The sequence below is a fragment of the Oncorhynchus nerka genome, linkage group LG14 (genome assembly GCF_034236695.1).
Source record: "Oncorhynchus nerka isolate Pitt River linkage group LG14, Oner_Uvic_2.0, whole genome shotgun sequence".
NCBI classification, from domain to species: domain Eukaryota; kingdom Metazoa; phylum Chordata; class Actinopteri; order Salmoniformes; family Salmonidae; genus Oncorhynchus; species Oncorhynchus nerka.
The window spans coordinates 36,521,539-36,535,818 of NC_088409.1; the positions used below are offsets into that span (position 1 = coordinate 36,521,539).

Consider the following 14,280-nt stretch of genomic DNA (forward strand, 5'->3'; position numbering starts at 1 on the left):
GTGTGTGTGTGTGGTGTTGACCCTTCTCAGTGCCTCTAGAAGTGCAGTGGAGATCAGTGTTGGATGTGGGCCATTATGAGGCTGTTACATAAATACACCAGAGAGATATAAAGAGAGAGGTGCGGGGAGAGAGAGAGAGAAAGAGGGGGGAGGAATGTGGGCACATTTGACAGGAAACAGAGGAGTTGTGTTTCCAGTGGGGCCCATGCCCTGTGTTACTGTACCACACACACACACAGGTCTACACTCTCACATGCTGCTGCAGGAATGTTTAGACTGGGCTGACATGCGTGTGTCAGATCATGAAAGGGAGTTGGATGATAAGGAGGGGGGCGAGAGGGAGACAGCTTTAACAGCTATGGTGTTATTGTTGTCATGCTCACACCTCTCCTCCTTAGTTTGATCAGAGCAGTACGCTGCTCGTATTCTGAACTTGACTGGAATGAGACATGGGGGTGAGTACACACCTGCACACAGATACACACAGACATGCAGGCATGCATGTACACACACACACACACACACACACACACACACACACACACACACACACACACACACACACACACACACACACACACACACACACACACACACACACACAGCCCTGAAGTTCACCCACCTATGGTGTCTGCTCTTTGGATGAGGGTACACACAGACACACTAATACAATACAACGATTATAGAAGCATTTTACCTCCCCTGTCCCTCTCTAATGGTCCCTGTCCCAGCTGGTTACCTGAAGCAATAGATAATCCTCTTTAGGGCCCAGCCCTGCTCTGCAATCTCCTTTTATTACATAATGTGTTATGATGTCCAGTCAGACTTGACTAGTGCTGACTGGGTCAGATGTGGGATAGAATCAATATGAAATTAGCCATGTTGTATCGGTTGGCCCCTGCTCTCCCAGAGCACGACTCATACAGACCTCCCCGCTGGATTTGATTGCCATCAGAGATTCAAACGGACTGATAGGCTACTGGTGGAATCATCTTTGTCCTATTACCTTGGTCTAATCTATGCAGATCGTCTGTGACAAACGTTTTTAGCCTCTCTCCGAATGAAATCATATTTTTATCAGCAGCAACAAACTGGTAGAGTCATCGGTACCGATGGTGAAAGCTGCAAGCCTACTTTCCTGGTAGTCTATTTATGATATTTCCAGGTAGTCTATTTATGATATTATCTAAGAAAATTCTGATTACTCTGGATACTTTGTGGTACTTACAGTAGGCCTGTGTTAGACTGCTGCGTCTTCCATCCTATCTAGTTGGGGTGGAGCAGCAACAGTTACAACAGTTAGTAGATCAGGTGTAATTGATTGTCTACTCTTAAAAACAAGGTTTACAAAAGGGTTCTTCAGAACCTTTCTGGTTCTAGATAGGTTCAAGGTTTACAAAAGGGTTCTTCAGAACCCTTTCTGGTTCTAGATAGGTTCAAGGTTTACAAAAGGGTTCTTCAGAACCTTTCTGGTTCTAGATAGGTTCAAGGTTTACAAAAGGGTTATTCAGAACCCTTTCTGGTTCTAGATAGGTTCAAGGTTTACAAAAGGGTTCTTCAGAACCCTTTCTGGTTCTAGATAGGTTCAAGGTTTACAAAAGGGTTCTTCAGAACCCTTTCTGGTTCTAGATAGCACCTTTTTTCCCAAGAGTGTATCTAGGCCTACAGTGGAGGTGACAGAGAGGACTGGATCCAGTGTGATATTGACAAAATATACAACAGACAGATGAGGAAAATGGTAACACTGGTTAGGGGAAAACACATAACTTCATTAAACATAACGAATTTGGCCAATAGCAATAGATTAAATCGACTCATTAGCCCTCAAAGGCAACCACGCCTCAAACACGGGGCAAAACGCCCAGAAACGAACGCATCTGAGTATAAACTGCAGTACTCAGTACTACATGTTACCTCAAGAACAGATCTTACAGAATGATGAGAGCGGCATCCTAAAAGGACCTTCCCTTGGCCTCACCTGGCATTAACCATTCCCGTTTAAACAGCTACATTTCCCCCCCACGAGGCACAGTAGTAGGCCAAAATTGTATGAAGACGTTTCTATGCAGTTGATTTCAAAGGGTACACGACAGCACATTCATGCATTATCAAGACAGAGGGATTGACAACCTTTATTTCATACTCTTTTCTGGCCGTATCTGGCAACTGTTTTAACCTCATCTCAGAATGAATTAGTACTTTTAATCGGCATTCACACTTATTGAGTCGGCCATCTTTTTTGATAGGATGCTATTAATCATATCATGCAATGCCTTGTGAAAGTCGGATTTTATGTTACAGTAAAATTAATAATCAATTTTGGATAATTGCAACAACAACTAATCCATTGAGCTGTGACAAAGTGGGTTGGGGACAGGGGACTGCAGTTTGAGTGGTTTGATATGGTAATATGACCATGAATGCATCCAAAATGGCACCCTATCTCCTATTTATTGCAGTACTTTTGACCAGACCCCATGTAGAATAGGGTGCCATTTGGGACACAAACCATCTCTCCCCATTGGGTGGAACAGTGAGTGGGAAATACAGTATATAATGTTGCAGCTTTGCAGGAGATAAAACCTAGCTACTGCCTATTAGCATGTCCATAAAATATTCAGAGTAAGAGCATAGGCCTCGGAGCTTCCTTTCCCTGCACAACACACACACACACACACACACACACACACACCACACACACACACACACACACACAGTATTAACTCTGAAAGTTGGATATTGAAAATCAGCTTGTTGACTCTCCTCCGTGTCACATTCTATTGGAGTCCAGCATGAACCAGGCAACCCTCCCCAGACTACCACCTGTGTATCGCTGTGTGTTTTCAAAATCAACTCCTCCCCAACCGTGATTTCACTCTCTGCTTTATTTGAAATAGACCTCTCTCTCGCTCATTTTCCCTCTCTCTCCCCCTCACTCTTTCTCTCTCTCTCACTCTCTCTCTCTCTCTCTCTCTCTCTCTCTCTCTCTCTCTCTCTCTCTCTCCCTCTCTCTGTTTCCTCTCTCCAGTTTAGTAGTTAAGTAAGCTGCTGCTCTACCAGGTCTATTCAGAATAATTCGTAAAAATCCAAATAACTTCACAGATCTTCATTGTGAAGGGTTTAAACACAGTTTCCCATGCTTGTTCAATGAACCATAAACAATTAATGAACATGCACCTGTGGAACGGTCGTTAAGACACTAACAGCTTACAGACGGTAAGCAATTAAGGTCACAATTATGAAAACGTAGGACACTAAAGAGGCCTTTCTACTGACTGAAAAACACCGAAAGAAAGATGCCCAGGTTCCCTGCTCATCTGCGTGAACGTGCCTTAGGCATGCTGCAAGGAGGCATGAGGACTGCAGATGTGGCAAGGGCAATAAATTGCAATGTCCGTACTGTAAGACGCCTAAGACAGCACTACAGGAAGACAGGACGGACAGCTGATCGTCCACACAGTGGCAGACCACGTGTAACAACACCTGCACAGGATCGGTACATCCGAACATCACACCTGCAGGACAGGTACAGGATGGCAACAACAACTGCCCGAGTTACACCAGGAACGCACAATCCATTCCATCAGTGCTCAGACTGTCCGCAATAGGCTGAGAGAGGCTGGACTGAGGGCTTGTAGGCCTGTTGTAAGGCAGGTCCTCACCAGACATCACCGGCAACAATGTCGCCTATGGGCACAAACCCACCGTCGCTGGACCAGACAGGACTGACAAAAAGTGCTCTTTCCTGACGAGTTGCGGTTTGTCTCACCGGGGGTGATGGTCAGATTTGCGTTTATCATCGAAAGAGTGAGCGTTATACCGAGGCCTGTACTCTGGAGCGGGATCAATTTGGAGGTGGAGGGTCCGTCATGGTCTGGGGCGGTGTGTCACAGCATCATCGGACTGAGCTTGTTGTCATTGCAGGCAATCTCAACACTGTGCGTTACAGGGAAGACATCCTCCTCCCTCATGTGGTACCCTTCCTGCAGGCTCATCCTGACATGACCCTCCAGCATGACAATGCCACCAGCCATACTGCTCCTTCTATGCGTGATTTCCTGCAAAACAGGAATGTCAGTGTTCTGCCATGGCCAGCGAAGAGCCCGGATCTCAATCCCATTGAGCACGTCTGGAACCTGTTGGATCGGAGGGTGAGGGCTTGGGCCATTCCCCCCAGAAATGTCTGGGAACTTGCAGGTGCCTTGGTGGAAGAGTGAGGGTAACATCTCACAGCCCGAACTGGCAAATCTGGTGCAGTCCATGAGGAGATGCACTGCAGTACTTAATGCAGCTGGTGGCCACACCAGATACTGACTGTAACTTTTGATTTTGACCACCCCTTTGTTCAGGAACACATTATTCCATTTCTGTTAGTCACATGTCTGTGGAACTTGTTCAGTTTATGTCTCTGTTGTTGAATCTTATGTTCATACAAATATTTAGACATGTTAAGTTTGCTGAAAATAAACGCAGTTGACAGTGAGAGGACGTTTCTTTTTTTGCTGAGTTTACTACTACACTGTATGTCTACGGGATTTACTCTGTCTTATTTGGGGCGGCAGGTAGCCTAGTGGTTAGAGCTTTGGGCCAGTAACCGAAAGGTTGCAAGATTGAATCCCCGAGCTGACAAAGTGAGAAAAAAACTGTTGTTTCGCCCCTGAACAAGGCAGTTAACCCACTGTTCCGAGGCCGTCATTGTAAATTTGAATTTGTTCTTAACTGACTTGCCTAGTTAAATAAAGGTTAAATAAAAAAAATTAAAATGTACAGGCTGTGCTATGATGCTATGACACAATGTAAAGTTGTGTGTGTGATCGTACGTACACGTGTGGGTTGCTCTCTAGTTTGAGAGTAAGCCATCTGATGAGTAGGTGAGGGCATGAGTTAAGACCAGAGCTATAGATATGATGTTATCGATCTAGTCACTGCTTTGATAATGGTCATAACTTCTATGGTCTATTTTTGTTGTTATTAGTGGTTGTCACCATCCTGAATTCATATTAGGCCTTCTCAAGAGTTCAACCTGTCATAGGGTTGTAATGACAAAGAGATGGCTGGTTTAATCTCATGTCAGGGTTCTGCTGCTGGATTTGGGTCAACAGACTGGTACACTCTGTGGCTCTGAACTGTTTCAGTCCTAACCCAAAGCAAGTTGTGTATTAGTGGTGATGAGAACATGACTGATTGACTGACATCATGTTATCAAGCCAACTTCAATCCAAAACTGAACCTTGATGGTATGATGTACTGTTCTGACTGACTGCATTTCCCTGTTTATTTCAGGGTTTCATCGAAATGAGGAGATGAAGGCCATAGACGTTCTGCCCATCCTTAAAGAAAAGGTTGCCTTCATATCAGGTGAGAAACACGATGTCTCTGATCCATGGTGTTTACATTCTATATGGTCTGTAGAATGTCATGGGAACACACACACACACACACACACACACACACACACACACACACACACACACACACACACACACACACACACACACACACACACACACACAAACGACCTCACATGATTCACTGCAGCTCTACATTTACTACAGAGCACTGGGAATAGGCAGCACATTATGATGGGATCAACAGCCTACAACACAAAACAGGGAAGCATCAGGCAGGCAAGGCTTCCTCTGCAGGGAGATGTAGCTTCAGCTAAGCTGTGAGTGGAGCTGTCTGTGTGAACCGTGCCATGACCCTGACCTGCTGTGACTTACTGCTGACATGACTTAGTCATGTCAAGACTCATGACTTAGTCTTGCCACTAACTAAAAGCTATAAAGTATGCTGTAAACAGCTATGAATATGATGAGGGATTTCACCTCAAAGTACTCCTATTATTGTAAAATAGTAATGCATTCTTTAGTTGCCAGTATTACGCTAAGAGTCCATGATACTGTAAAAGGTGAGGACAACTAGCAGGATTTGTAAATCCCTGTTTCTTGGCTGTCCGTTGTGTGTTTCTCATGGTCCTGGTTCCTGTGTCCCCCAGGTGGCCGAGATAGACGTGGGGGTCCCGTCCTTACCTTCCCAGCCAGGAGTAACCATGACAGAATACGAACAGAGGACCTCCGCAGACTCATAGCCTACCTCGCTGGTATCCCCAGGTACTGTTTCTTCACACACACACACACACACACACACACACACACACACACACACACACACACACACACACACACACACACACACACACACACACACACACACACACACACACAGTATTAACTCTTGAAGTTGGATATTGAAAACCAGCTTGTTGACTCTCCTCCGTGTCACATTCTATTGGAGTCCAGCATGAACGAGGAAACCCTCCCCAGACTACCACCTGTGTATCGCTGTGTGTTTTCAAATTCAATTCCTCCCCAACCGTGATTTCTCTCTCTGCTTTATTTGAAATTGATTCTTCCTTTTAAGCAGCCACCTCCCTGTGCAGCTATAGAGGGAATATTATACTCCAGCCCTCAGCCTGGTGCAGTGCCGTTACCACTGACTGTTGACATAGTTTACTCAGTATACAGTGTGTGTGTGTCTGTGTGTGTCTGTATGCATTTGCGTGTGTCTGTCTGTATGCGTGTGTGTGTGGGTGCGCATGTGCTTGTTTATAGTGTAGTGCAGTGCAGTCCAGGGCTGTATGTAGGTTAGACTCCCCCTGGGCCTCTCTCTGTAGGGGCTGATGACGCCAGGCAGGCAGAGCAGAGCAGAGGAGAGCACAGCGGAGTGGGTCACTTACTAATAACTAACTGCAGATAGATATTCTCAGGCCATCTCCTTTTCGCTCTCTCTCTCTGTGCTGTTTAGCTGCAGGCAAGCTTCTCCTCTTCTCTGTCTGTTTTCAGTGTTATTGGATACTAGCCTAGAGGCTGTCTAGTGGATAGGAAAACAGTGTAGGGGATCTGGTGCGGGCGGCATCCAGAGGGAAGGGGCGTCGGTCTGGACTATGACGTGGATGGCGTGGGCGGTTGGCTAGCGGAGTTGCTAGTGGAGCGTTACCTCGGCGAGACTGTCTGTGCTGTCCACTCAGCGGGAGGGCGGTTTTATACACACAAACAAACTCTTGCTCTCACTTTATCTCTCTCTCACTTTGTATTTGGCTCTCACTCCGGTTCACTAGTTCTCTCCCACTGTTTTTTTATGGTTTCTCCCGGGGAGACGACTGGACTGGTCTTTTCCGAGAGTGAAGTCATAGTGATTTAGTTCAGAGCACAAGGCCTCCTGCGCTGTGAGACACTCACTTTAAGCCTTAAACACTGGGGATATCCTTTTATGGTACTTTTGCAACGGGACACTTTTGGTAAGCGGAATCATTGAACATCTCAAAGTTTTTTTCTTCTGAGGCATCTGGTGAAAGAGATTTTCATCACCCATTTCATTTTCATTTGAATATTAACAAAAGTTTTTTGTCATGTAAGAAAACAAAATATTTGACTGGTGATTTGTGAATTTTATGGCTGCTTGTGGTTGTTGTCTTGGTTTGTCTCAGTGAGGAGGTGAGCAGACATGGCTTCACGGTCATCGTTGACATGCGAGGCTCTAAGTGGGACAGCATCAAGCCTCTGCTGAAGATCCTGCAGGAATCCTTCCCTTCCTGCATCCACGTCGCCCTCATCATCAAACCAGACAACTTCTGGCAGAAACAGAGGACCAATTTCGGGAGCTCCAAGTTTGAATTTGAGGTAGGTCCACCCTGGATTGTCTCTTGTGATGACATTCATACAGAATAATTTGAGCGAGCGAGCTACCTAGCGCGAGGTTGCCTTATGGGTTCTGAGACTGCTACTATAGTATTATGACTCAACCGCTTTGAATCAACCGCTTTTCCCAAAAGTGTCTGAGGAGATTTGATATCTTAATCATCTTTAGGCTATACTGAGAATATGTTTGTAGTCTCTGGAGTTGTAATGCATAAGGAAATTAGTTTGCAATGTGAATGTTTTTATTCGTTTTTCTTCAAATGAATTGTTTACCTTCAAATTGAATGTTCCAAGGTATCGTTATGAGCCCTGGGAAGTGTTGTGTGGAATTGGAAAGTGACATTAAAGCTGTGACAGAGAGAGTCCCGTGTGGGTAGGAAGCTGGAGCTGTTAAATTTAGTTCTGACCTATTTAGAGTGGAACATGGATATATGGGCCTCAGAGAGAGCAGAGTCTCAGTAAAGAGGGCAGTCTGATTAGGGGACATTCAGATTGGCGTTAATTCGAGCCCACAGCTAAAGAATACACAACATACACATGAATGGGCTTTAAAGAGCTGTGGATACTGCATGTGTTGACGTTATCTCATAGGGATTTTATGTGTTATGACTGGTAACATGGCTGCAGCTATAATTCCTGGAATGTTTTTGCCCACCTTTTCAAGTGAACATTGGGCGTAATAGATCTGTTGTTGACCACTCCTCATAATCCACGTTTAATTATGTTGGTTGTGGAATTTTGATAACACAATCTATTCAGTTGGTTTAGTAACATGATAGTCATTAATAATGATATCTGCATCAGGGTGTAATTTCATTGGGGCCTCTCCCATAGAATATGAATGACGTGTCATGAGTGTCATAAAATGACATTCTACTTCTCGGATCTCCTTCCATACCTTCCTCACAGACTGCTGTTTATATTGGTGTCTGAACCCTCCCTCTTCCTCACAGACTGCTGTTTATATTAGTGTCTGAACCCTCCCTCTTCCTCACAGACTGCTGTTTATATTAGTGTCTGAACCCTCCCTCTTCCTCACAGACTGCTGTTTATATTAGTGTCTGAAACCTCCCTCTTCCTCACAAACTGCTGTTTATATTAGTGTCTGAACTAGAGGTCGACCGATTATGATTTTTAAACTCCGATGCCGATAACGATTATTAGAGGACCAAAAAAAGTCAATACCGATTAATCGGCCAATTTTTTAAATTTATTTGTAATAATGACAATTACAACAATACTGAATGAACACTTATTTGAACTTAATATAATACATCAATAAAATCCATTTAGCCTCAAATAAATAATGAAACATGTTCAATTTGGTTTAAATAATGGAAAAACAAAGTGTTGGAGAAGAAAGTAAAAGTGCAATATGTGCCATGTAAGAAAGCTAACTTTTAAGTTCCTTGCTCAGAACATGAGACCATATGAAAGCTGGTGGTTCCTTTTAACATGAGTCTTCAGTATTCCCAGGTAAGAAGTTTTAGGTTGTAGTTATTATAGGAATTATAGGACTATTTCTCTCTATACCATTTGTATTTCATATACCTTTGACTATTGGATGTTCTTATAGGCACTATAGTATTGCCCGTGTAACCGTATAGCTTCCGTCCCTTTCCTCGCTCCTACCTGGGCTCGAACCAGGAACACATTGACAACAGCCACCCTCGAAGCAACGTTACTCATTGCACCATGAAAGCTGTGGCCCTTGCGGAGCAGGGGGAACAACTACTCCAAGTCTCAGAGCGAGTGACGTTTGAAACGCTATTAGCGCACACCCCGCTAACTAGCTAGCCATTTCACATCGGTTACACCAGCCTAATCTCGGGAGTTGATAGGCTTGAAGTCATAAACAGCTGCTGGCAAACACACGAAAGTGCTGTTTGAATGAATGCTTACGAGCCTGCTGGTGCCTACCATCACTCAGTCTGACTGCTCTATCAAATCATAGACTTAGTTATAAAATTATAACACACAGATATACGAGCCTTAGGTCATTAATATGGTCGAATCCGGAAACTATCATCTCGAAAATAAGACGTTTATTCTTTCAGTGAAGTACGGAACCGTTCCGTATTTTATCTAACGGATGGCATCCCTAAGTCTAAATATTGCTGTTACATTGCACAACCTTCAATGTTATGTCATAATTACATAAAATTCTGGCAAATTAGGCAGCCCAAACTGTTGCATATACACTGATTCTGCGTGCAATGAATGCAAGAGAAGTGACACAATTTCACCTGGTTAATATTGCCTGCTAACCTGGATTTCTTTTAGCTAAATATGCAGGTTTAAAAATATATACTTTGTGTATTGATTTTAAGAAAGTCAATGATGTTTATGGTTAGGTACACATTGGAGCAACGATACGCACCGCATCGATTATATGCAACGCAGGACACGCTAGATAAACTAGTAATATCATCAACCGTGTGTAGTTAACTAGTGGTTATGATTTATTGATTGATTGTTTTTTATAAGATAAGTTTAATGCTAGCTAGTAACTTACCTTGGCTTACTGCATTCGCGGTGCAGGCAGTCTCCTCGTGGAGTGCAATGAGAGGCAGGTGGTTAGAGCGTTGAACTAGTTAACTGTAAGGTTGCAAGATGGAATCCCCGAGCTGACAAGGTAAAAATCTGTCGTTCTGCCCCTGAACGAGGCAGTTAACCTACCGTTCCTAGGCTGTCATTGAAAATAAGAATGTGTTCTTAACTGACTTGCCTAGTTAAATAAAGCTGTAAAGAATATAAAAAAATCGGCCAAATCGGTGTCCAAAAATACCGATTTCCGATTGTTATGAAAACTTGAAATTGGCCATTCCGATTAATCGGTCGACCTCTAGTCTGAACCCCCCCTCTTCCTCACAGACTGCTGTTTATATTAGTGTCTGAACCCTCCCCTTCCCTCTTCCTGCAGACGGTCATGGTGTCTCTCGAGGGCCTGACCAAGGTGGTGGACCCCTCCCAGCTGACATCAGACTTCGAGGGCAGCCTGGAGTACGACCACGACGAGTGGATCGATGTGCGCGTGGCCTTCGAGGACTTTGCCGGCGATGCCGCCCGGGCTTTGGCACGGCTGGAGGAGCTGCAGGAGACCCTGGCGCAGCGTGACCTTCCGCGCGACCTGGAGTGTGCACGGCGCCTCATGGAGGAACATGCCTCGCTCAAGAAGAGAGCCACCAAGGCCTCGGTGGAGGAGTTGGACACACAGGGACGCAGGCTGCTCCAGAGGCTTCAGCAGGGTAGTGTCACCCCTGGAGGCTACACTAACCACGGCGGTGGGGGAACGGATGCTAACGATGGGCTCACAGGCCACCCAGATGCCCACAACCTGGTGCCAAAAGTGAGTGCCCTGCTGGACAAGTTGCATGGCACACGCCAGCACCTGCAGCAGCTGTGGCACATGCGCAAGCTGAAACTGGACCAGTGCTTCCAGCTGCGGCTGTTTGAGCAGGATGCAGAGAAGGTATGTTATGAACTAATTACAATCTACTTTCACTTTTGTGTTAATAGGACAAGGCTTGTTTCTATTCAAAGGACTCACATTTTGGTCCATATCTCTCATCCTAGCATAACTAGAGAGATAGCATCGCAAGCTCACCAGTGAAGTCTGGATTTGCACTGAGAATATTACTTCATAGCAAACAGAATGGGATAAGTATCTGCAGGAGTAATGATGCTTGTTTGCAGTATACTGTAATGGCCCATAGCCTGTCAGTGTGCATAGACCCAGCTACAGTTATATGGATGTCATGCAGCTATCAGCCAGATGGTGATGTGATGCCTCCCTGCTGTGGAAACAAACATGTTTGTCAGTTAGTCAGAGCAAAGCTTTAATTACATCTCCCCACCACCACCTCCTCTTCCTCCTCCTCTTCCTACACCACCACCTCTTCCTCTTCCTCCCCAGGCATGTTATTATTGTCCCCGGTTATTAAAGCATGTCTCAGAGGTCAAGTTGAAATGGTAGCTGTCACGCTGAGGTTTCTTGTCATGCTAGCTGTCTGGCGTTCCCAGTGGCAACATCATGAGTCTAGGCAGTATGACCAACATGACACTAGGGTCAGGCTGACACACAGTTCAATACAGTGGAGTGGAGTCATTCCATCTGCCTTCCTGAGAGTCCAAACATCAGCCTTTAGCCCAGCCCCCCCCCCTCTCTCTCTGTCTCTCTCTCTCTCACCCCCCCAGAGCTGTAAGATACAGTACCTGCTAATAGAGACCTTCTTCTGTGTGCTTGTGCCTGCCTGTGTGCGTGTTTGTGGGCCCATGGCTGTGTGTGTGTTGCACCGTCCACAGATGTTTGACTGGATCATGCACAACAAGGGCCTGTTCCTGACCAGCTACACAGAGATAGGAGGGAACCACCAGCATGCCGGGGAGCTGCAGACCCAGCACAACCACTTTGCCATGAACTGTATGGTATGAATGCACTCTTCTACTTTACTGATGACCATAAACATTTACAATGACCATAAACTACTGTACCCCTCAGCTTTGTGTTAAAATACATTGAAGCGTATTGATAGTCGTCTATACCTTATTTATAGTAATCTATAGCTTATTTATAGTCACCCCCCTTTAAAAGGCCACATAATGATGGGTTAAACTAAACAGTCCTCCCAGTAGCTACCACATGCAGTGTGAGGTTGAGACAAGCCATCCATCTCCTGCATGTGTGTGTTTGTGTGTGTCTGTCTGTATGTGTGCGTGTATGTGTGTGCTGCTCGCCCTGAACCTCCCTGTCTGCCTGCAGGGTTAAACAGCCCTAGCTGTGTTCTGTAGGGGAAGATGATGAATCACTTGGTCTCCCTGCCCTCTCTCCCTCCACTCGTTCTTGCCCTCTCCTGTTCCTTGCCCTGGCTGTCAGTAGTCAGTACAGGGCCCTAGCTCTGGCCCCAATCTACTCTCTGCTGCTCATGGGACCTAAAGGGGAAAATGAGGACATGAATTGAAGCCCTAGCTTTTTGTTGTACTGTATTTTTGGATCAGGATCATCAACTAGATTCAGCCGCAGGCCGATTTTTCTCTTGAGCGGGTGGTCATGGGGCCGGAACATGCAGTAATTACAAATCATTTCTACAAATTGACCACAAGAAGCCCAAACAGATATCATTTTTGACTAAAACATAATAATTTCAAATCTTACTTACATTTGTATATGATCACATCTCTCTATTATACATGGAAATACTTGGGAACAGATTTCCTAAATGAAAATCCTTTGGAACTGTTTTTGCAGTTTTTTATGTCTAACAATGAATTCAGCCTGCAGGCTGCCAGTTGGGGAACCTAGCTCTGGATTGTATGGTGGTATAATACTGTAAAGTACATTAACACTAAGTTGCAGTGCTCTTTCTGTATGACATTGTTTCCTTGGACGTATTAATCTATACCAGGGGTTCCCAAACCTCCCCCCGTCCTGCATTGGGGAACATCCCGCGCCTACCACCTATGGTGGAGTGAATTTTTAGGTTTAAAGCTTATTTCCTGCAATTCTACTTGCAGTTTTTGTAACGACGTGTACTGAGAGTTGGGAAGCAAGTTCAGGGAGTGAGTGTTGTAATAAATAAATGGAACATAATACAAAGAAGAAACTCGAACATCACACATCCAGCCGCAGGACGAGAACCACAGGGACGATCCCGGGGATCAGGAGCAGACCGGTGGCCTCCACGAACCGGATGAGGCAAGAGAGCCTGATGAGCCGGCTGAGACCTCCCCGGTTGCCTCCGTCGAGCCAGCGGGAACCTGTTCACCCAGCTGAGGCATGGGAGCCTATCGAGCCAGCTGATGCATGGGAGCCTATCGAACCAGCTGAGGCATGGGAGCCTGTCAAGCCAGCTGAGGCATGGCAGCCTATCGATCTCGCTGAGGCATGGGAACCTATCTAGCCAGCTGAGGCATGGGAACCTATCTAGCCAGCTGAGGCATGGCAGCTTGTCGAACCAGCTGAGGCATGGGAGCCTGTCGAGCCAGCTGAGGCATGGGAGCCTATCGAGCCAGCTGAGGCATGGCAGCCTATCGAACCCGCCGAGGCATGGCAGCCTAACGAAACATCCGAGGCATGGCAGCCTATCGATCCCGCTGAGGCATGGCAGCCTATCTATCCCGCTGAGGCATGGGAACCTATCGATCCCGCTGAGGCATGGGAACCTATCGAGCCAGCTAATACATGGGAACCTATCAAGCCAGGTCAGGCATGGCATCTTGTCGAACCAGCTGAGGCATGGGAGCCTATCTAGCCAGCTGAGGCATGGGAACCTATCGAGCCAGCTGAGGCATGGCAGCCTATCGAACCAGCTGAGGCATGGCAGCTTGTAGAACCAGCTGAGGCATGGGAGCCTATTGAGCAAGCTTAGGCATGGGAGCCTGTCGAGCCAGCTGAGTCATGGCAGCCTATCGAACCAGCTGAGGCATGGCAGCCTATCGAACCAGCTGAGGCATGGCAGCCTATCGAACCAGCTGAGGCATGGCAGCCTATCGATCCAGCTGAGGCATGGCAGCCTATCGATCCAGCTGAGGCATGGCAGCCTATCGATCCAGCTGAGGCATGGCAGCCTATCGAACCAGC

General features: G+C 46.0%; 1 protein-coding gene across 4 annotated transcripts in view; it reads left to right on the forward strand.

The window, feature by feature from the left end:
• LOC115142196 (triple functional domain protein-like) overlaps nt 1-14,280 on the forward strand; it is a 168,928-nt gene that overhangs the window by 52,830 nt on the left and 101,818 nt on the right. For 3 of the 4 annotated variants that reach the window (XM_065028032.1, XM_065028033.1, XM_065028035.1), the window contains exons 3-7: nt 5,284-5,358; nt 5,999-6,113; nt 7,490-7,682; nt 10,624-11,172; nt 12,006-12,128. In XM_065028032.1, the coding sequence (XP_064884104.1) occupies nt 5,284-5,358; nt 5,999-6,113; nt 7,490-7,682; nt 10,624-11,172; nt 12,006-12,128 (1,055 nt within the window). Of the gene's footprint in view, nt 1-5,283; nt 5,359-5,998; nt 6,114-7,030; nt 7,301-7,489; nt 7,683-10,623; nt 11,173-12,005; nt 12,129-14,280 lie in introns of those variants that run through there. The other variant, XM_065028034.1, reaches the window with a different exon arrangement.